The sequence below is a fragment of the Maniola hyperantus genome, chromosome 16 (assembly GCF_902806685.2).
Source record: "Maniola hyperantus chromosome 16, iAphHyp1.2, whole genome shotgun sequence".
Lineage (NCBI taxonomy): Eukaryota > Metazoa > Arthropoda > Insecta > Lepidoptera > Nymphalidae > Maniola > Maniola hyperantus.
In genome coordinates this window covers 10,962,301-10,986,835 of record NC_048551.1, presented here as the reverse complement: position 1 = coordinate 10,986,835, position 24,535 = coordinate 10,962,301, and the positions used below count along the sequence as shown (strand labels likewise).

The 24,535-nt window shown below is 38.7% G+C and overlaps 1 protein-coding gene across 2 annotated transcripts in view; it reads left to right on the top strand.

Moving 5' to 3' along the window:
* LOC117989650 (connectin-like) overlaps nucleotides 1-24,132 on the top strand; it is a 73,587-nt gene extending 49,455 nt beyond the window's left edge. Inside the window, exons 1-3 of one of the 2 annotated variants that reach the window (XM_069503868.1) lie at nucleotides 20,775-20,895; nucleotides 22,116-23,160; nucleotides 23,266-24,132. In XM_069503868.1, the coding sequence (XP_069359969.1) occupies nucleotides 22,140-23,160; nucleotides 23,266-24,035 (1,791 nt within the window). In that variant the 5' untranslated portion in view covers nucleotides 20,775-20,895; nucleotides 22,116-22,139 and the 3' untranslated portion in view covers nucleotides 24,036-24,132. Of the gene's footprint in view, nucleotides 1-20,774; nucleotides 20,896-22,115; nucleotides 23,161-23,265 lie in introns of those variants that run through there. The other variant, XM_034977041.2, reaches the window with a different exon arrangement.
* The last annotated feature ends 403 nt before the right edge of the window (nucleotides 24,133-24,535 follow it).

Below are 24,535 nucleotides of genomic sequence, written 5' to 3'. Positions count from 1 at the left end.
CTAGTAAAAGTCTGAAATTAACGATCATCGCAGAACAGTTTGGACTTTTACCACCAATATTTATCTTAGCTTTTACTGGAGAATCCTAACATTCACCGTAACTTGAGCTTATACAGTATCATAAAAACGGCTTAAAAATACCGGTATGCTTTGTGGTCGAATAAATTTCGTTAATTGCTTTTGCACTTACTTATTGTATAGTTAGTGGAAAGTAGAGAAATGGACGATTGGCGTTAAATAATGAGTTTTTACCCAACGAATGCTAATGTGGGTGCGCTATATTACAATGTAATTAGTAGTTTAGAACATAGGCTAACTGTTCGAAGGTACAATTTGCAAGTTTTTTCTATTTCATTTCGATTCCCGGCAGAGGCAATTTAGAAATTTACAATTTCTAAATTATCTCTGATCTGGTCTGGTGGGAGGCTTCGGCTGTGGCTAGTTATTACCCCACTGGCAAAGGTCAAATGCGAGCCGGACTTCCACACGAAGGGTTCCGTAACATCTTAAAATAAATATCACCTTTTATTTCTAGGGTGCCGTGTCTCAAAAGGAAAAAGGGAACCCTCATCGATACCCTTAACGAAGTGATCCTTTAACGGTTCCTTTTTCCTTTTAAGGTACGGAACCATAAAAAGGGCCTCAGATGTTAGTGAAAATGGATCGACGGCGTAACGTGCTCTCCGTGCGATAGATAAGTCGGAAAACAGACTAATTTCTGACCTCTAAAATCAGTCGGTCACTTACCGACTTGGTTTAACATCGCTTAACAAGCATAATCGACAGATATGCGCCGTCGCAACTAGGTCACTGTAGTCGTGGAAATCAGGTCAAATTAAACGACCATACTTTTAATTTAACGTACCATATTTTTAATTGGCGCATACTATTGAGAGGCCATGTTAAGTACCTACCTATCTAGTTCTACTCGACCGATATTAATTAAATTAGACGCGGAGAGCTCTTAAAAACTACAAAACTCATGTCAATTTGCGACAAAAATAATATCTAAATTCTAAATACTTACTAGCTTATGCCCGCGGCTTCGTCTGCGTGAACTACACAAACTTCAAACCCCTATTTTACCCCCTTTAGGAGTTGAATTTTCAAAACTCCAGGACGAGTTAGCTAGTTATGAATTCCACGTATTTTTTAAAGTGAAATGCCAATTGTCACATAATATAGGTAACTCAGCAAAAGTTTGCAGCTAGAATATTTCTACTGAATTTCATTTGAAGCAAATTTAAGTAAAGCCAATGCATTTCTGCTTTACTAACAACACACAAAATTGTGCACATAGCATTTTTGTTGATTTGTGGTAGAACGCTGCGGCAAAATTTTATATTATTTCTTAAGAAAAATCTCAAAATACTTCGTAAAAAGGCAAAAGTGTATGAGCTTCTGTGGAATAAGAACTGCCATACCCCTTCCAGGTTAGACTGCTTCCATCTTAGACTGCATCATCACTTACCACCAGTATCTGAATAAAAAAATCTACACCTTAGCCATAGCATCAAAGTCTTAGTCAATCGAAAGTCATTGCGATTGTCACATTGTAGCTGTTAAATCTTCGGTGCTAAGGGCCGTGGTCTAATGATACGAGTATTAGAACACTTATCAAAATAAAGAAATACGATATTCGTATGAAGTGTGTAATGTAAGTAAATGTCATGACATACGATACCCCAGAAGAGAATTTCTCACGCTGAATGTCATGAGTCACATGACACACGATAGCCTTATTGAAAGCAATTCACTTTGCTGATTTCGTCGTGCTCATTGCTATGGAAAAGACATTGAAAGTAAAACAATGTTACGCCAAACTTCAATGAAGTAAAAATACCTATATTATGGTCCAAGATCCCAGTCGTCAGACTTTACCTATTTTCTAAGAGACAAAATGTTTAAAACGATACAATCCATGAGCTAACTATATTGCCTTCCTATCCATATAATATTATATTGTTGTCAGTAGAATACCGATAAAAATACAGCCTTATACTGACGTTATGGTCTCGCTAGCGGGTCTAGCTTATAAAATATTGCTTGAATTCTGTCAATCCATGATTTATCACTTATGACGTGTAGCCTTGCTTTAGTACCTATGAACTTTACTCGCTCCTACTAACCTACTAACCCTTCTACTAGCTTTACGACTGGTACTAGATATAGGTACACATATATTATATAGGTTATATATGTACATATATATAAAGGCCGATGTATATTACTTTCTGCAGCGTACTGTGTAGGTCTCTATTATAGGGAGCAGGGGAGTCCCTACTCCCCACACGTCACGGTCTTGCACTGACTGAGTCCAGCGGCTCCTGCGACTCGTTTGATGTTGTCTGCCCACCTACTGGGAGGTCCTCCAACGCTGCGCTTTCCAGTGCGAGGTTGCGATTCTAGTACCTAGCTTGGAACCTCAAAGTCCATCGATTTTCGAACTAGGTATGTGCCCTGCTCACTTCAACTTCGCAACCCACATACTTTACCTACTTCTTTATAATATTGGTGTACATTGCTAAACAAAGTCGGTAAATGAGGGAAATTAATGATTAGTAGAACAACGTAGTTTATCACAATAATAATAATTTTATCACACACGCCCAAGTCTGCATTAATCTTTCAATCTAAAACTGTTACAAGTATTTTTATCTTCGATGTTAAAGTTCTCAAACTTCTAAAAGGCTTATCGTATTCGATAGGCGGACAGGTCGGGGAGCGTGGCGGCGTGGGTGAGAGAGACGTTTAGGCATATTTTTAGAATGATTTATACATTCTATAGAGATTTATCTGCGCTGTCAAGGATATGTTAAATTATTTATTTATAAGCAGTTTTAATGACCATTTAACTAATTGATTGATCGTTGGTAATACTTCATCTGCGACTAAAACTGCCTCTTGCTAGTCAAAAGTTACTAATCACATAATGGTAGAGATTTGAGAAATAATGCGATAAGCTCCCAAAGGCTGGAAACCTTTTTCTACAACCGCACCGCGCACCACCGTGAAGCAATTTCACCCTCACCCCCTGGGTGTCTGGTGCACTTCGACCGTCCGTTATGCCAGATCCTTCTTTCCACGCACACGCAAACTGTGAAATCAACTCCCATCGACGGTGTTCCCACTAGATTACAACATGGGGTTATTCAAGGGGCGGACCAACTAATTCCTGAAAGGCCGGGAACGCATCGGGAGTTCCTCTGGTGCTGCAAATGTTCATGGGCGGCGGTAATCTCTTAACATCAGGTGACCTGGCCACTCGTTAGCTCGCTATCTCTATTAAAAAAAAACTAGAACTAGTAGACAGACTACATCAAACGAGTCGCAAGGAGCCCCTGGATTCAGGAGGTGCAAGACCTTGGCGTATGGAAGTCCATAGGTACAAGAGACTAGAGCAGTGGATGTCCTATCGAATCAACACCCTTACTATAAATGCAAAAGTGTGTTTGTTTGTTGGTTTGTCCTTCAATCACATCGCAATGGTGCAACGGATTGACGTGATTGCATGGGTATAGATAAAGACCTGGAGAGTGACATAGGCTACTTTTTATTCCGGAAAATCAAAGAGTTCCCACGGGACTTTAAAAAAACCTAATTCCACGCGGACGAAGTCGCGGGCATCAGCTAGTAATGATAATATAGAGAACTGATATTCATCACACTTCTGCTACCGTAAAGATAAATTCTCATATATCCTTCAGCAACTTTTCTATCATCGATCATATTAGTTGCTGAATTCAGTTTACGAGCGCTATCGGGAGCGCCGATAAATAAAAATCAACTCAAGTTCTGTACAGTGACCATAAACTCTACAATATTTGGACCCATTTTAAATTGTAAACAGACAGACAACAAAATGATCCTAAAAGGATTCTTTTTTCCTTTTGAGGTACGGAACCCTAAAAAATTCAACACCACAATAAATTAAGCCTGTAATAGCTGTGATCTGATAACTGATAGCCTAGTGGTTAGAACGTTCGCCTGCTAATCGGAGGTCGGGGGTTGGATCCCGGGTACGCACCTCTAACTTTTCGGAGTTATGTGCGTTTTAAGAAATTAAATATCACTTGCTGACGGTGAAGGAAAACATCGTGAGGAAACCTGCATGCCTTAGAGTTCTCCATAATGTTCTCAAAAGTGTGTGAAGTCTACCAATTCCCTTGTCACTGTGAGAGGAGACCCGTGCTCTGTAGTGAGCCAGCGATGGGTTGATCATGATGATCATTATGTCAATAATTTAAATGAAATCTAAACCCTCATCGAAATCACCGCAATGAGGCTTTGTATCCAAGATGCTGGCAGTATGACTGTTTTGGGTGGCCAAACTAATACTTTGTCCAAGCTAGCTGCCAGCTCTTGGGTCCCCGTTTGACTCGATAACCAAACTATTTCGATGTACCGAACTAAGAAAACTTCAAACCCCTGTTTTACGCCCTTAGGGGTTGAATTTTCAAAAATCCTTTCTTAGTGGATGTCTATGTCATAATACTTAGCTATCTGCATGCCAAATTTTAGCCCGAGCCATCCTGTAGTTTGAGATGTGCGTTGATAGATCTGTCAGTTAGTCAGTCAGATTTTCCTTTTTATATTTTGATATTCTACTCCCTCTACAACCTCTCGCACTGTCAAGGGTCACTTGGTAGAGATCTCTTATAGAGATAAGTGCGTCCCTGTCCACTTTTCTCTCTTTTTCTCTTGTTTTTGGTACAAATTAAATTTTTTTTAAAAATCTTTTTTAAAAAAGCGAAAGAAATGATGGACACCCTACAGTGCACTTTGATTGGCTCTGCGATTGACTGCGCCTGTAACTAGTTTAATAATATCCCCCCCCCCTTCCCCTTCCACCCACCCATCACTATGTACTTCGCTGGTTGTAAATATTTATAGTTATCTATGTAATGTAGCATCCATCATAGATTATTTTACATGATTGTTTTCATCTGATCAAGACTTTTATAAATAACTAGCTTATGCCCACGACTTCGTCCACGTGGCCTACACGAATTTCAAACCCCTGTTTTATTCCCTTAGGTGTTGAATTTTCAAAAGTCCTTTCTTAGCGGATGTCTACGTCATAATAGCTATCTGCATGCCAAATTTCAGCCCGATCCGTCCAGTAATTTGAGCTGTGCATTGATAGATCAGTCAGTCAGTCACTCACTTTTTCCTTTTATATATTTAGAAGACTAGCTTATGCTCGCGACTTCATCCGCGTGGTCTACAAAAATTTCAAACCCCTATTTTATTCCCTTAGGTGTTGAATTTTCAAAAATCCTTTCTTAGTGGATGTCATCGTCATAATAGCTATCTGCAATCTGCATGCCAAATTGCAGCCCGATCTGTCCAGTAGTTTGCGTTGAGCGTTGATAGTTCAGTCAGTCAGTCCTAGTTGTATAAAGCACGAGAGGGCTGGGCGTTGATGAGTTAGTCAGTGAGAGAGGACTTTTCTTTTTATTGTATAAGATTATGGCCTATGTATAGATATGGATTACTAAGTAAACACTCAGCCACAAAATGCAATGTAAAATATCACGAGAAAACTCTCAGAGACCTTGGAATCCACTATCCGGAATTACGTGATCAATTTGCGTAAAGGTTGAAAAGCATTTCCTGCTACTTTCCGCGGCTAATGTATCTCTATTCTGTGCCATGTAACAACACTTTACTACCATTTCCTTCCTTCTTGGTTTTACTCCCATAAGAATTTATAATAAACTTGCTGATGCTAGCGGAAAAACATAAAGGTTTTGTTGTTGTTCGCGTGGAATTATGTTTTTTGAAAATCCCGTAGGAACTCTTTAATTTTCCGGGATAAAAATTAGCCTATGTCCTTCCCCGGGATCTAAGCTAACACTGTAGTAAATTTCATCAAAATTGGTTAACTGTTGGGCCGTGAAAAGCTAGCAGACAGACAGACAGACAGACAGACAGACAGATACACTTTCGCATTTATAATATTAGTATGGATAAAATAAAATTAATGTACCTATAGCTATTTATTCATTGTAACATTTTATTCAAGAAATTGTTATGCAGTACGTGCGTGGATTAAGAATTTTTAAAAATCCCATGGAAATTTTTGATTTTCTGGGATAAAAAGTAGCCTAGATCTGTCTCCGTGATGCAAGTTCCCTTGTGCCTTTTGTCAAAATTGGTTTAATGGATGGGCCGTAAAAGGTAACTGACAGACAGACACACGTTCGCATTCATAATATATTAGGTACTAGCTGATGCCCGCGACTTCGTCCGCGTGGATTTAAAAATCCCGTGGGAACTCTTTGATTTTCCGGGATAAAAAGTAACCTATGTCACTCTCCAGGTCTTTATCCCACGCAAAAAATCACGTCAATCCGTTGCAACGTGATTGAAGGACAAACCAACAAACAAACACACTTCTCCACATTTATAATAAGGGTACTGATGTATGTATTTAGTAGTACATAATCCTCGTATAAGCTTAATAACATCAGTGAACTCGTGCGAAATACCGCCGACTAGTTGGAAATTAGGAATTAGGTATGATATGATTTATTTGTCTCATGCCTGTTGCCAAGTTAGACTTTAGACCTATTATTGCTCAAGTGATATTATTAGTTTGTTCAAATCAGTACCCTTATTATAAATGCGAAAGTGTATTTGTTGGTTTATTGGTTTGTTGGTTTGTCATTCAATCACGTCGCAACGGTGCAACGGATTGACGTGATTTTTTGCATGGGTATATTATGTAGATAAAGACCTGGAGAGTGACATGGCTACTTTTTATCCCGGAAAATCAAAGAATTCCCACGGGATTTTTAAAAACCTAATTCCACGCGGATGACGTCGCGGGCATCAGCTAGTTATAAATAAGTTATAGAGAACAAGAGAGAGAACACAGTTGCTCAGCGTGCTGTGGAGCGGGCTATGTTGGGTGTCTCTCTGAGGGGAAAAAAACAGTGACGAGGAAATCCGTAGGAGAACCAAAATGACTCACATAGCTTCACAAATTAGTAGGCTGAAGTGGCAGTTAGCAGGCCATGTCTGTCGCAGAACCAATGGTGGCTACTGGCTATGGCAGACATATGAGTGGAGACCGCATACTAGCAAGCGTATACAAAGGAAGGCGGGGAACTGTGTATCATGTATGGCAGCGAGCTTTCCAGAAGGCCTATGCCCAACAGTGGACGCAAATAGGCTAATTGAATGATATAGAGAACCGTGTGCGTTATATAGCTGCCAGGCATCTGGCTTTAATGAGAAATGTACCTGTATACCTACTTCCTGTCTGGCGTCACTTTAGTCGAACTCTTCGGAATACCTTCAGGGTTCTTTTATACAAAAACTAGCTTATGCTCGCGACTTCATCCGCGTGGACTACACAAATTTCAAACCCCTATTTCACCACCTTAGGGGTTGAGTTTTCAAAAATCCTTTCTTAGCGGTGCGTACGTAATAATAACTATCTGCATGCCAAATTTCAGACCGATCCGTCCAGTAGTTTGAGCTGTGCGTTGATAGATCAGTCTGTCAGTCAGTCAGTCAGTCAGTCAGTCACCTTTTCCTTTTATATATTTAGATTACCAAAGCGTTTTTTTCTAAAATTCCAGAGGCGAATTAATTCACACGTTCACGGAAAACATTCAACAATGTCAGTAAATAAACTTCCCAAGAATTATCGGGGAAAACTATTCCAGAAAACTTGTAATAAAATGTGAGGAAGGAATTCGAGGGTAAAACGTTACCTAAATCTCTTGGGCACCTGCCAAGTTCGCTGGGGGCATTAATGAATAACGGACGAGGTTTGCCAATTGTTCTTACAGGAAGCACAATCGGGGCTGGATGTATTTCTGGCAGGTCAATAAAGAACTAGCTTCTAAAAAAATACATAAAAAAAGTTTTTTTAACGTAGATTGACTACATACGATACGAGTCGCAGGGAGTTGCTGGAATCAGGTGGCGCAGGATCGGCGCGGATTACGTAAAACGTTGCAGTAGCAACAGCAACGCGACAGCAGTAGCAATGCGACAGTTCATTTGCTGTCACTCTTCTTATTCTTATTTTGCTTTGTGGCTATTGCTGTCTTTCTCTAGCCGCTTTTACGTGTGACGTTTGACAGCAATGATTGCGAGATTTACGCCTGTTGCAAGCACCCCGCGGGTGTGTGGAAGTCCCTACAAGTAACCTATATGTCCAGCAGTGGACATCTATGGTTTAACAATTATGATAATGACCAATTAAATGCAGGGATTAGTCGGGATGATGGCAAGAGACCTGATGGATTGACGCTGGTTCCCTGGGAACGGGGACGGGCGCTAATGTGGGACGCAACTTGCGTTGACACATTGGCCCCGTGTCATATCAGGAAGACAGGATCAAGATCGGGAGCCGCAGCAGAAACAGCTGAAAACGGCAAGCGGCGCAAGTATTCCTCTCTTATAGAGAGTTACATTTTTGTGCCGTTCGCCGTAGAGACCATGGGGCCATGGAGTCTTAGTGCTAAAAAAAAAATTACGAGACATTTCACCGCGATTAATAGCCTCATCTGATGACAGAAGGGCTGGCTCATTTTTTGCGCAACGGATCAGCCTGGCTGTTAGATAAGGCTAGCTTTAAGTTTTATTGTAATATTTTCATTATATTAAATACACCGGCAATATCTTAATGGTTAACATAGCAGCCTCTTATTGGGGGAGTCTCAAGTTTGATCCCGGACACACACCTCTAACATTTCGGAGTTACACTTGATTTAACGGTAAAGAAAAATATCGTGAAGAAATCTGCACACCATAATGTTCTCAAAGGCGTGTGAAGTCTGCCAATCTGTATTTGGTCACACGTGGTCCAGGTGGACTATGCCATTCTTCCTATGAGAAGAGACCCGTGCTCAGTAGTGAGATAGCAATGAGTTCTCAGTATAATGCTGATGAAAACAACAAGGAAGCTTTTTAATTTCATCCAGTCTGTCTTTCCATCAGTATGTCTGCACAGCCATTTTTTTGGAAATTTATAGACTTGCTTTTGGCAGCTATCAGATTTGCTGACATGTGATGATGCAGCTTATGTACCAAATTTGCCTAGAAAATACCGATTTACTCTTGACTTAAAGGTACCTATTACTAAAATTGTATGGAAAAACTGACACCGAAAGGGCGTTCCATATTCCAGCAGTTCAAATTAGAAACGAGGAAGCAAATCGCTTCGTACGTATCCGTGGAATTTTGATTAAGTATGTACGGGCACAGAATTTTATTGAAATGACATAATATCAAACCTGAGCACGGACAAAAATATAGTTTTATTGGTTTTAACTGGAAATCCAACCTGAGACACATCTTAACTCACTATGCAATACACGTAAGGTCATTTTCGCTATAACCAAATATTTATCTTTATGATACATACGGCCTACTAATTTTGAAGTAGGTAGGTAGTATAACATTTCATAGCTATCATAATTTCATTCCCAATCCATTATGCCAATACCTTTTAAGCCAAATTGCTCATGATTTGCTTAACGATTCTAACCATCCTAACACACTATCTTAAGGTTTTAAAGGTCATAATCGCTTGATGATGTTATAGAAGGAAGTGCACCATAAAATTGGTTCGTCTACCTCTATACTATGTGATTAATGTCTAATCCAAAATGGTACCTGTACGTATTTGGATCGCATAATGTAAACAATATGTTTAATGACACGTGAAATATAGAACGTCCTGTCGCGTAGGTGTCGTGTCGTTACTACTTTTTAACCGACCTAATATATTTTTCAAGGCGAAAAACCTACATATATTAGTACTAGAGGATGCCCGTGACTTCGCCCGCGTGGATTTAGGTTTTTAAAAATCCCGTGCGGACTCTTTGATTTTTCAGGAAAAAAGTTGTTTTTGTAAATTTCCGGGACGCTAGTTACCTCTGTGCCAAATTTTTATGTAAATCAGTTAAACGGGTGGGGCTATAAGAATCCCGTGGGAACTCTTTCATTTTTCGGGATAAAAAGTAGGCTATGTCCTTTCTCGGGATGTAAGCTAACTCTGTACCAAATTTTATCAAAATCGGTTAAACTGTTGGGCCGTGAAAAGCTAGCAGACAGACAGACACACTCACATTTATAATATTAGTATGGATTATGATTTTGCATTGTTTTAATGGATTTTTAAAATACACTTATTTTTAAGATTTAATGTGTTATAGTTTTAGTTTAGGTATTTTGAAACATTATTGCCCAATTTTTTGGGGCCCATTACCATTACGCTAAAGTCACGCGTAGGTGTGTCTACGAAAAAAGTTACATCGCGCCTTTAGTTTCTAGTTTTATTGTTAGACCTTAGACCCAAACTGGTGATAACTGTCTAAGTTAGAATATTAGGTATGCTAATTAAGCCAATCTTATCCATTTAATTCCTAAATTGGAAATCTTTTTTGCGAAAGGTGGAATCGTGTTTTTCGAAAGGATCGAATAAATGTAAATCCCATTTCACAGACGAAGTTACAGGCATCTTGATTAAAGGTTGAGTATTGTTGAAGAGACGAGAATGTTTCACATAACAATATTATTAACAAATAAGGGTGATCGTACACCACGAGATGACTCGCAACATTCGTAAAAAGCCCCAATAGGCGCACGCAACGCATTTGAATGTTGACAATGTTGACATGCGTGTGAGTTGTGATGGAACATCAGCCACTGGGCCACTTGCGCCACTTGTATATTCTAAAATAAAAAATTCTCCATGCCTCCGGCTTGACTGGTTTGACGGATCTTGCACTGGATCCAAGCGACTATTTTTGAAGTCAACACGAAGACCTCGTTTTTAATTCCCGGTTCGCTCGGTGGGGCGCGGTGCTTTGAATTGGCATACAAAGTTTTTATTTGTGGCACACCTCTTTCAGCGTATACTTGACACTTGCCCATTTCAGTGGATTTTGCACCTTTTTTTATTCGATGACATAAGCCAGCCCATCCATGACTGCTTATCTGCGATTGCGAAAATGCTGCAATCATGCTCAGTTGTTGTGATTTTTTATTTAAGGTATTCTTGCTGCGATAATCAATTTTAACAAATAGCGATAGAGTTTTAGCCAACCTGCTGGAACGCTAAATAACTTGACTAACGATAACGACAATCTTTGCCGGCAGGATGGTAAATACCCACGGCCAAAGCTATTAGATTATCATTATTTAATATTGTTCATATTATTATATCCCATAAGACCATAATACCATACCATAATTTGTAAATTGTATCTAGTGCCTACTAGAGACAATTTACAAATTTTGAATTCCCGAATTGCCTCTGCCGAGAATTGAACTCGGGCCTTTCACTTATAAGACCATTGCACTCACTGCTATGCCAGGGAGGGTCGTCCTACTAGTACTACTAGTCCTAGTACTATTAGTAGTTCTTGAAACTAGCAGCCATGTGCGATCGCCTTAACAAGCACTTGTTAACATCATCTTGTAGGTAATAGAAATTCCATTAAACAGTTCCCATTGTGTAACTGGATTGATTATATCTCAACTCACTCTTGTAATTGGCAAGCGAAGGTTATTAGGGTAAATTAAGGCTTGTTGGGAAAATACCTTCCAGGTATGTAGAACCTACTTCGTTACCCTAGTAACGAGGTAGATATATTAAATTAATTATTCGCGAACAACAACCTAAATTTTGAGTGTGCTGAATTTATGAATTTGTTGTTTTGGATAGAAGCATACTAATAACACGTGACCTGAGGGTGTGAGGAATTTCAAAAATAGAAATCAAAGCTACGAGGGTTCCAAATGCGCCCAGGCCCACCACAAAATCAGGAGCAGGATTCGTAGGAGAACCAATATTATATCCTTGATGTGCATTCGTTTGACACAAAAATGATGTGATATAAACCTATAGACGTCGGCTGCTGGATATAAGCCTCTTGTAGGGACTTTCACATTCCACGGTCTTGCGCCGCGCCGCCTGAATCCAGCGACTCCCTGCGACTCGTTTTATGTCGTCTGTCCAACTAGTCACTGTGAGGTATGTGCCAACGCTGATTTCCTATGCAAGGTCGCTGTTCCAGCACCCTGTACCCATTGAGGGAACTATCTTCCCCGCCCATTGCTACATCAGCTTTGCAACCCGTTAATCACTCGTTGAACTGAGTTAAGAAAACTCAGAGTCACTCAGCGGGCGACAATGGCGAGAGCTAAGCGCAGAGTTTCTCTACGTGCTCAAATCAGGAACAACGAGATTCGTAGGAGATCCAAAATACTGCACATCCTCTATGTCCATTATAGAAACTACTGCAACTAGAATCTCGTGGAGTAGATACAATTGTACAGCAGATTGATTGGATCTCCACCGAGGCTTGTAATTACCATGCAAATGTGATTAAGTGATTTCAGACATCGGGGACTGAGCTGAACAGCCTTCATGCCTTATGTGGAAAATCAAATATGGCGGCAGCTGCAAGTCAATAACGCTCGTAGCATGTAATTGCTGTAATTAATATTTTGACTGTATAAATAGTACATCGCTCTCGAAACAAAGACCAATTATTTTGCCACTAGCTGTTACCCGCAACTGTCACCACCGAATTTGATTTTATCCAAGACCGTAAGCAATGGGATTTTGGAGTTCAAACTTCAACCCCCTTTACCCCACCCGAAACCCCAGACATAAAGAGAAAATATTTATAAAATGTATATTTCCTCATTCTTGAATTTCTAATTTTTATTTGTAAAAAACTCAGACGTTTCGCTTCTAAAACATTTTTTGTAGGTCGCAGCGCAAGTGAAAATGTGCGCGCTGTTATTTCAGTAGACTTAGAATATAGTTTAATCTAAGACTTTCAGAACAATGTTAGTTCAAGTCTGATTTACCTACATTGAGTATATCAGCTTGTCTAGAACGAAGAGCTTGTAAAAGCATCGATGTGTAAAAGTCTATCTGAATTCTGAATAAATTATATTTTCAAAGTATGGGTTAGCGTGATCTCGTCAATATGATCTTCAAGAAATTCTTCTCGTATATGGCGCTTATGCCTCTCGCAGACGTCGGATAAGAGTTGGTCTGATAATAAGTAAGAAGAAAAACAGCAATGCAAATATAAGAGCAAATATCATAGAGTATTTATGGCAGTTTCTAGTAGCTACTCACATGAGGACACGTACATACTAGGAGCATAAGGAACACGTCATGTGGCAAAAATCAAATCTACCTTATGTATTTCAAGGTTAATATCTTATCTTAATACAATGTTGTTATTGTTTTTTTCACTCTCAATCTCTATAATGACTATTATTCCCGTACTTAATGCATACATTAGCAGATTTGTGCATATATTAGCGGATTAAACCAAAACCAGCTTCTTGATTTTTATGTCTTATTGAATTGCGCGACGCGCGTGACCTGCTTCCAACATATAAAATCTATCTCCGACAAAACGCGTTCGTCTGCGTTTATACCCTATATCAAGCTTCCATCAATCATGTCGGAGGATGCGTCAAGATGCATTAAGTTTGAATAGCCCGAATTCTAGCGATGTGAATAACCTTTTATCAAAAGAATGTGAAAGAAATTAGACCAAGAGCTGGAAAATTACGATCATTTTACTACTCACATTTGGCAAAAATAAAAGATTTCATTTCGTTTGATAAAGCTGAAAGTTTGTGCTATAAAGTTGATTTTCGAGTCGAGTGTCTGCGGTGTCAGTGTTGCACTCGAATGATGTTTGTTTATTGCAGGATAGGCTTGCGCTTGACGACAATAATGGTTTAAGAAAAGCAATCCTAATCCTAATCCTATTAATATCATTAATGTGAAAGTGTGGATGTTTGGATGTTTGTTACTCAATCACGCTAAAACGGCTGAACGGATTTGGATGAAATTTGAAATGATAACTATACTCTGGATTAACACATAGGCTACTTTTTATCCCGGAAAATTGAAGAGTTCCCGCGGGATTTTCAAAACCCTAAATCCACGTGGATGAAGTCGCGGGCATCAGCTAGTAAGTAATAAGGCCTAAATTAGATCTCGCTTGCCGAGAAGATGCTTATTCACTCTTGCCTTGAAGGTGGCAGGAAACACGAACGCCGGAAAAGCATTCCAAATCAAACGCGGTGTCATATGTGAGTGACGAATACGACGCGACGCTACGCGACACGACGCGACGTAATGCGGCCTATATGCCTGTCTGCGGCGAGACGCAGACTGCCATATAGGCCGCGAGCACGGTATGCCGTTGAGTTGATCGCGTTCGTCGCGTTTGCAGCGTCGCGTCGCGTAGTATTCGTCGCTCACGCAGGACGCCGCGTTAGCGGTTATTCCCTACATTTGCAAAGAAATATTATGAAAATCAAAATTAAATTACGGAACTGTACCTATATCACAGTTCATATAGGTAACCCTAACCATACACGTACTTATATTGTACTAGCTTGAGCTCGCGACTTCGTCAGCTTGGACTACATACATTTCAAACCCCTCTTTTACCTCCTCAGGGGATGAATTTTCAAAAATTCTTTCTTAGTGGATGTCTACGTCATAATAGCTATCTGCATGCCAAACAGCCTGATCCGTCCAGTAGTTTGAGCTGTGCGTTGATAGATCAGTCAGTCAGTCAGTCAGTCCCCTTTTCCTTTTATACCCGGCTTCGCTAAAGGATCGAATGTAGTACTTTCAAATTGGAAAAGAATTTCTGAAGTCGGTTGAGTAGTTTCGGGCATTACCATCCAAAGTTGCAAAAACCTCTTTATAGTACACATATTTTATTTTCAAAATTTCCACATGCTTTCATCAAACATGATCTGAGAATCCATTGTTGAATAACGTTCCTTCTACTGGGATATTAATATAACCCGGTTATTTGTTATTCCGGAAAAGCAATTGTACTTTATCCGTCTGAAACGCAAAAGGTTTTACTGACAGCCTGATATATCGTAGGGCTGGGAACTGTGAATCTTTAAGCTGTGCGCATACGGGCCACTCGCCACAGTCACAAATGCGTGACGAGCCATTTGTGGCTGTGGCGAGTGTAAATCTTTTGTAAAGAGTTAATTACTTAAAGCCTCAATAGCTCAACGGTTGAGGAGCGGACTGAATTCCGAAAGGTTGGCGGTTCAAACCCCACCCGTTGCACTATTGTCGTATCTACTCCTAGCAGAGCGCTTTACGCTTAGTTAGAGGGGAAAGGGGAACTTTAGGCACGACTAGCATGTCTAATATTCTTTAAAAAAAATATTAGCAAAAAATCATCATACAAGTGTTGCTGATGATTGCCACTGGCTGCACCACTGGTCACCACATTCTTTTGTAACCGCCACACAAAAGCCAAAAATTTAGCAGCAAAGTTGGAACAATACAGTGCAATAATCGCTATCACGGATCACCTCTGGGAGATTGACACTCTCTCACTAATTAAAATGTACTGTTCCAACAAGAATACTAAGTATCCTAAATTGAGCAAAATAATATTTGGAATGATTGCAATAAGATAATCAAAACACAACTTCTGATGTCTGGACAGTTCCCATAATGTGCTACTTCATCTTTCACTGAACGGGACTTAGAGCATTAAAAGTTGAACCCATTCTTCATCATACTTTTACCACCTTTCGATACTTTGAAACTGCGTCTGCCTCCACTCTGTAGGCGGCTGGCCACTTGCAGCCGTTGCAAGTGGCTCGTCTACGCAGAGCCTTACATTATAAGATCTATGTTTTCTCGCAGAATTCAATATGCAGTAAAGCTTGTAAAACAAATGGCACAAAAACCTTAAAATTGTGGGAAGCCGTAAAACAAAAAGATTCCCTCATTAGTAAGAAAACCGGTCAAGTGTGAGTCGGACTCATTCGCGAACGGTTCCGTATCATCGTATAAGATAACACTTTTTACCTAAATTTTTTATTTTGCATGGTAGCCATTTAAATTCGCCATCTTGGTTTTTATTATTTGCTGTTAGCTGCAATAGAAATCCACACTCCGTGAAAAAGTTCTCTTTAAAAAATGTACTTGAATATGCAATAGATAAGCAATGTAACTATCATACTACATACCTTGTGGGCTGGCCGACGATTTACATGCAACCTTGTCATTCAGAAAATCGTCAATTGTGTAACAATGAACCAAAACGATTTGGTTCATTGTATATCATGAACTTCCGCAAAGTAACGCCTGCTTCTATACAACAATTGTGTAACAATTAGACAACAAGGAAAATAAAGGAAAATTTATTCCCTGATCAATTAAGAACAGGTGTATATGACACACTTCTATAATTGATATCCGAAAGAGATTTCACCAAATGTAACAAACAGTCATAAAGCTTTTTATCGCCACTAATGTGGCTGAGGCGCTACGAAAGCTGCGCTATCATTCGCTATATCTCTTTAGCAACGTTAATGAGAATTCTGTCTGCGTTCTGCGTTGTGTATGCCGAAAATAATTTATTGTGTCGAAGCACTTCTTTATTGTAGAGGTTTTTACGCCGAAAAAGAATCGAATTTGAGTTCAACTCACGACCAATTATATAGGTGCGGATGCGGTTTTAGGTTACACATTTATAATATGTATTGTTTATTCAAAAAGACTCAAAACATTATTTTAAATTTAATCCAATAAGGTAATTTTTTTAAATATAATTAATTTAGACAATTCCTTGCAATACGGTATTTGCCTATGTCAAAAATAAATTATCTTAGTGATTATTAAATAGAGGGTGTTCCAAAATACATAAAATTCACGTCTTTTGTTAATTTTAAGTGTAGTAACCATTTTAAATTATTGATTAAACTAAAAAAGCATGTCAAATCATGGTGACGTCACGTTCTATTATTTCGTAGAAGCTCGCATACTAAGCGCGTGTTTTGACGCTTGATAAAAAGATATTGATTTGACTAGTTGTCAAACACCGGATTGAGGAGATTCCGGAGGCTTGCCTTTTTTAGAAATTACCTCCAAGCAATAGCCCCAATTATATATTTTTAGGGGTTAGCGTTTAACTACTATCAAAAGAAATCTTATAAATTTTGTACTGGCCACGTAAAAGCCTTGATAATATGAAATATCTATAGCTCTGCAACTGTGGGGCGTCTTGCTTTAAAAGCATCGCTCACAGAATGATATCGTGGGAGGCGTTATTGAAAACACGATAATTTTGGATGACAAAAATGATTATGAGATCAGTTTTAGATTTGACCTATTAGGCACGATACACACATGTTTTATTAAATGCAAAGTAATATATTTATTTTGGGTTTACACCAATAATTAACTCCCAAAAAATTATTAAGCAAAATTTACTAAGGCAGGTACAATACTAATTAGATTACATAAATTAATATAAAACTAAACAAGCTTAGGCCCGCGACTTTGCGTGGTTAGCGCGTTAGTAGCGTTAGCGTGGTTTGAGACTTTTAATCCCGAGGGAACTCATTGATTTTGAAAAAGAGCCTATACCATTCTCGGATTTGTTGCTCCATTGTGACGTGATTGCAGAACAAACCAAAAACATATACACATTCACATTTGTAATATGGGTACAGTGACTAATGATGCCTTGACTATTATTTTTTTAACAATCATCCCTTAAGTAATGTATGAGATCGTATCGGAACGGAATTTACGGCGCGGCGGTAGGTACATATAACCGGGCAATGTGATAACTAGCCGCGGCCAAAGCTTCCTAGAAAACTAGATAATATGTATTCAAATATTTTTTTAACAATACAGGCATGCAATCATACCAAATAGTAGGTGTTGATGCAGTCTAAAGTGGAGTGCGCCCGCCTAGAAGAGGTCTATTTACATCCCTTTTGAAGGTGCCAATATTGTAGCTGGCGGAGAAAACGGAAGCCGGAAGGGCATTCCATGTTCTAGCAGTGCGTATTAGAAACGAGGAAGCAAATCGCTTCGTACGAGTCCGTGGAATTTGGATTACATAGGGGATTATGTAAAATAATATATAGAAGTATAAATGTTAGGTATACTGGTATAGGTACAGTGTGTTATTAGCTTTATCTAATACGAGGTCATATTGGACCACATAAGAATTGTTTTTAATGCGGTTTCATTGTTTTCTATCAAGATGATGTCATACTGTGGTAGTTTATAGCGTGAATAAAATATATTCTAAGTAGGACAATAAAAATATTTTAACAGAAAAATATCGCTTCTCTGGCGGAGGCGCGGTGGCAGGTTGTATATTTTTTAAAGAATATCAGACATTTTAAAATAGGATTTATTAAGAATATTACTCATTCTTAAATGCGTCGTATATTTTTCTTTTCCCATACAACTAAGCTTATAGCAATTCGTGTCTTGGGCAGCCCATGAATGGTCACTTCATGTAAATAATATATTCACTGGTACGTTGGCAAAAACAGTCACCTAATTTTCCTAAACCTAAAGTCTTAAAACGTCGATAAATCGATGAAATTAAATACCTACATTTTATTTAGCTCGTAAAACATAGGTATAAATAAACAACAGGGTAGTCCCAGGCATGGTAAAACATCAATTTATTAGTGCAAAGTATTGATTCTTATAAAACGCGTTACACATTGATTTTTTTATTACATTAATAGTCTATCTTTAGAAGGAGATAGCAGATTTAAAGAGCACTGTCTCGGTCGTTGAGTCCGACAAAACGTCATAATATGGGTAGGTATTAGTGACAGAGACAACGTTCTATAAACCTGAAATGTTATTCTAAAGACCGATGTTCATCACTTTTGGCCGCGTACTGTACTTCTGACAAAAAGCCAGACAGGCCGGACGCGTTAACATTTGGCCGGACACAACCGTAAATAGCCGAATAATATGTCTGGAAAAGAAAAAGTCGGGCGCCTGGCAAGTGACAACCCTACTCACGTACTAGAATAAATAAATAAATAAAAGTTTATTCAGCTCACAAAACAAGAAAATACAAACTAGACTATTCTACAAATAATAATTGTAGTTTGTAACAAACTAATAATATTATAACTTGTGTAATTAAGGTCTAGCCTGGCAACAACAGGCATGAGGTAAATAAATCATATCATATTCCAATTTCCAACTAATTCCGCACGAGTTCACTGATTAGAATACTGTACCTACCTACCTATGCTTGCGTCGCGGATTACTGAATTGATATAAGTAAGCGTATTTATATTTCATACACGTTCTTATACCTATACATATTACATATCTATACAATACTAGGTATTATAATTATAACGGCAAAAGTCTGTCAGTCTGCTAGCTTTTCACGGCCCAGCCGACAAACCGATTTTTACGAAACTTAATACAGAGAAAACTTGCATCTCATGAACGAACATAATTTAAGTTACTTTCTCTCACTGAAATTTGAGTATTTCCACGGGATTTTCAATAACCTAAATCCATGTTTTCGAAATCGCGGGCATCATACAATAATACAAAACTTAATAGCTCTAGCTGTGAAAATTAGTTCACCAGGACCAATAAATAGCTAACGAAAACAGTCACGGGCGAATCTGAGATCAAAACCAAGTGTTTGCTAAGTAGGTACAAATAGTTTTCAAGTAAGTACCAATCTAAATATTCTGAGTAGGTATTAAATAGGCCTTTATTCTCAAAATTAATGAAGTTTTAAAAACTCTCAAGTCTCAGTTTGTTTTAAAGTTCGGCGAAGTATTCCGAACTCTACCGTTGTCGAATGAACGCGTTTGGGATTCTTTGGAATTGTTTTAAGCTCCCTCCAGCTTTTGAGTTATTTCTTTATAGATAGGCATAACTTTGCAAACATTTCGTATAATTCGCTGGCTAGTTATAAAACGTTTATTGATCGGTATTCCACTGATGCAAAAAGGGTCAATTTCTGACATTTGAAAAGGTCCATCAGATTTAGAACTTTCATTTATGAGATTCATTACAGATTCAGTATCAGATGAGCGATGAAGCAGAGAATTACCCAGCACATATTATTATCTTCTAAATCTATCTAAATATATAAAAGGCAAAGGTGACTGACTGACTTTTTTTTTAATAGATATAACGAGCAGGCGGGTCACCTGATGTTAAGTGATTACCGCCGCCCATGAACATTTGCAGCACCAGAAGACTGACTGACTTATCAGCTATCAATGCACAGCTCAAACTACTGGATCGGGATGAAATTTGGCATGCAGATAGCTATTATGACGTAGACATCCGCTAAGAGGGTTTTTTAAAATTCAACTCCAGGAGGGGGTAAAATTGAGGTTTGAAATTAATGTAGTTCATGTAAACGTAGTCGCGGGGCATAATCTAGTTGTTATTATAAAAAGAAAAATTAGTGGCGTAAGCCGGAAATAAAACAATACATTTTTTCATAGAGGAATTTTATTATTGCATTTTACACTTATTGATTGTCAAATGTTGGATTTGTATAAGCTACGAGGGTTCCGAACGCGCCCAGATCTCACAAGAGCCCACAACAAACTCAGCCGGGTATTTCAGTATAGTTTAGTTTTTGTAGTAGGTATTTTATTGCAATCTACATTATAACTTACGATAAACCAATCATCAATAATCACGATACTCCCCGAAATGCTGCGTACGTGACCTGCAGCCTGCAGTCAGTAATATGACTCATTCCCGATGACTTTAAATAGCATACCTATGCTTGGAACTATGACATATTTTATTATTGGAGTGGCATTGCATTAATATAAATACGACGCCAAATTATAAACGGCACATAAACACCGCAACTCGCCAAAAGCTCATCGAATGCATTATTGATTTTTAAATAATTAGGTATGGGTATAAATACTATCTGTCCCGGCTTACTCACGTGTGTAGTCGACGTGCAGCGGCACGTGCGTCCCGCAGTCAAAACCGCGGCGCGTGCGCGGACGGACTCCCTTGAAAAAGGACCCCGGATGGGTTCGAAACTAGTCGGGCTAACGTCGACTACACACGTGAGTAAGCCGGGACAGATAGTATTTATAATGGAAATCACTCACGGTAGTTTAAACGCTAAAATAGGTATTGGGTAGGTATAATACGCGCCAGATTGAGATGGCAATTGGGAGTGTGGACGCCACGGTCACCCGGATAGCCCCCGCGCTAACCCGGTGCGGGATGGCGGGAGTGACATGCGGGTGTGCGGGTCCCTCCACCTCACACCCTGATTGCCAACACGACCTGTCGCGTACACCTACCGGCGTTGGTTGGTTAATTTGCCAAAATTGTTTGGAGAATGGAGATGTCAAATAACGACTTTTACCCATCCATACTCTTTGGTTTACCTCAGCCCAAGGATCTATACTTGGACGATCTAACCTATCTATACTAAAGCGGGATTGAGTACTTAAGGTGACGCAGGACGCTCGACCGAAATTGGCAGCGCACGTGGGTAACGTGTTTGCTTTTCACTTGACATTGTATGAGAAAGTTGAGAGGCACGATGATTATCACTGAAATCAAACGCGCGAAAAAGGTTTAGGAAAAGTATTTTTGAGAAAAAACTACTGAATTTATGTTTGCAAAGTAAAGTTATTTCAACTAATGAATAAATAAACTACGTCTAATGATAAATTGTTTTACAATTTTCATATCCCTAATCTTATTTATTTACGCCCAAAGTTGTCATAAATTTAGTGTTAAAATAGGAATCTTTTGAGGCTCGTAACTTTTAAATCAATATTTTTTTCAATGTTTTAGATATCATTGAACCTAGATAACGACGAGATAAATCAATATAATTCTTAGTTTTGTGCGTACAATATCGAATATTGTTGTATTTTCCCTCCTACGTTTGTATGGAGAAAGCACCGAACTGAGTCCCCTTAAGCACCGAAAGAAAACTAGACTCTATCTTTTTTGATAAGTTATTTTCCTGTGAGAAATCAACTAGAGAAAACGTGCTGAGCGAGAGCCACAAACTGGAGAGTGGTGTCCTACTCGCTTTAGTATATAAATCCGTGCCTCAACCGGAGTGCGTGCCTCGTCTCAAGTTTACTAGAGCCTCAACAGTAATTTGTAAAATAGTCTTAAATACATACTATAAATGTGAATATTTAGGTACTAGGTATCTGTACCTATAATACTCTTCGCGCCCCCTTTCGTTCGAGATTCATATCCGTATTATAATAATTGATGTTTTAAATTATAACAATAGTATTTCTTCTTGTTACAGGAACTCAACTAGAAGAATCGAAAAATGGCTTCTTGGGGAATCCTCACGCTAATATGCGTTGCGTTTATCTTCGTCGATGCTAGACGGTTTCATCAGAAACGCGAAACCAAAACTCATCTCTGCGATCAGATTTACAACAGCACAAGTAAAATTCAGTGTTTTTGCATCAAAGACTCCCACCACCACGATTTAATACGCAGTGCTGACTGCTACTTGACGGTTGATGGAGTGACAAGTGAAGATCCAATATGGAACACATTTGAAGATCTAAAAAATGCTACCAAAATATCGCTGAGCAATACAAGAGGGATTGTCGTAAAATATATCCCCAAAACTGCCCTGCAGCACACCAAAGCATTATCAAAAATTGAAGTGAAATATGGAAATATTGAGGTCATCGAACCGTTTGCCTTCGCCAATTTGAGTTCCATAAGAGGTATCACACTAACAGACAACCAGATTAAAGTATTAAAACCGAATGCGTTTGCTCATCTTAGAAACTTACTGACGATTGGTTTGGACACAAATCTGATAATAGAAATAAATAGAGATGTGTTTATAGATTTGCCATCGCTCGAAAAGATTTATCTCACGAGTAATAAGATAACAACTATTCACGACAAAGCGTTTGTACATCTGTCAAACTTGAGAGAACTAGAAATTGATCGAAATAATTTGTTCAGTTTGAACAGCGAAACGTTTTCAGGATTGGAAAAGTTGGAGAAGCTTGATATGAGCGGTAATAGTTTAGAAGTTATTGGCGATAATACATTTGCGCCACTGAAAAATTTACGTTTGCTGAATTTAGAGGGGAACAAAATTCAAATGCTCGACGAAAAAGCTTTCAACGGGCTTGCCAAATTACAGTTTTTGACCTTAGCTCACAATGGACTCACAGATATAGATAATGTTAAGACATTTAAAGGGTTAAAATCTCTAATACAATTCAATTTGAAAGGAAATAAGTTGAAAGCACTTAAAGCTGAAGTAATGGCTCCGATATTGCACAATTTTTACAGTAACATTAGCACTTTAAATGTTGAAGGTAATGTTGGTTAATATTATTTAAATGTGTAAAATAAGTTTATTCGTTTAATAGATATCAATATTTGATTGTTAACAATAATTCAATTATCATTTTATATTCCAGACAATAACTTCACGTGTGATTGCCGTCTCGATTGGTTTGTTTCTCTTATGAACAAAACGCAGAGCGCTAATCTAAAACTAGCTGTAGAAAACCTCAAATGTACACCTAATGCTGATCTAAAAGACAAATGGATAAAAGCTACAGAGACAGAGAAGACTCCAGCCCAGGACACAGATTACGTGGAACCTAACGCAGCCGGTGGTGACTACGAATACTATGATGAAACGCAGCTAAATGGACAACTTTTCTATACAGACCTAAGACTTCTTCTCAACTGTGACAAAAACTTAAATAACATACCAATGGTGACAACGATTGCTACATTGACGAGTCTAAAGCCCAGTACAAGAGAATTAGCGGAAATCATGAAAATCAGCACAATTAAAGTATCAACGACAAAACCAATGGAATCAACAGATGGTACCACTCATAAAGTAACAAACAAAGGCCTTTTAGACTTATCAATTGAATCATCTACTGTCGGATTAGATACATCTCAAAGAACTGGCAATGAAGTTGTTCAGTATAGGGAGAAAAAGCCAAATTTGTATACCACGAGTCGTTTAGCTACAGTATCAGCTAAACCGATAGAAAATAAAGTATTTTACGACCAACACATGGCATCAGATGAGGCCCAACCTGAAAAAGTTAAGGCACAAAGAAGCGTAGATGAAATTAAGGATTCTAGAGATAACATTTCAAGTAACGCACATAGAAACGTAGGTTACATCTTTATGCTTTTGGTGTTATGTATTAGACCCATCTTCTAAACTAAGCTATTTATAATTAAGTTATTTTTAATTAATACTCTAATTTTATCTCTTGCAGTCATTAATATAATTATTAAATAAAATAAGTTACAAAATATTGCGTCGCTTTATTTATTCTGTTCGATCGGCAACCGAGAAAATTAGCTTGTGTTCTACTTATTATTCGACTATGTATTTCGGAGCATATTTTCTCGGGTACAGATCGGGCTGATGCATGTATGCACCAATAGGAATAAAATATAAGGTCCAAACGCTTTTGCGCTGCGCTGCGCTACGCGACGCGGCAGCGCCTTACTCCATATAAACTCATAATATAATAATATATTTGCCGCGCAGCGCAGCTCAAGTGCGTTGGGTGTTGGGAGTTGGGACCATTGGCGTTCAGCTAGGATGCCGTGTCGAAACCGATTAGAGGTGTGCATTACCGCAGGGTACAAGTTTGATTAGAACTATCGTAGCACCAACAACACGGACACCCCTTTCAAATTAGCCCGCTTACA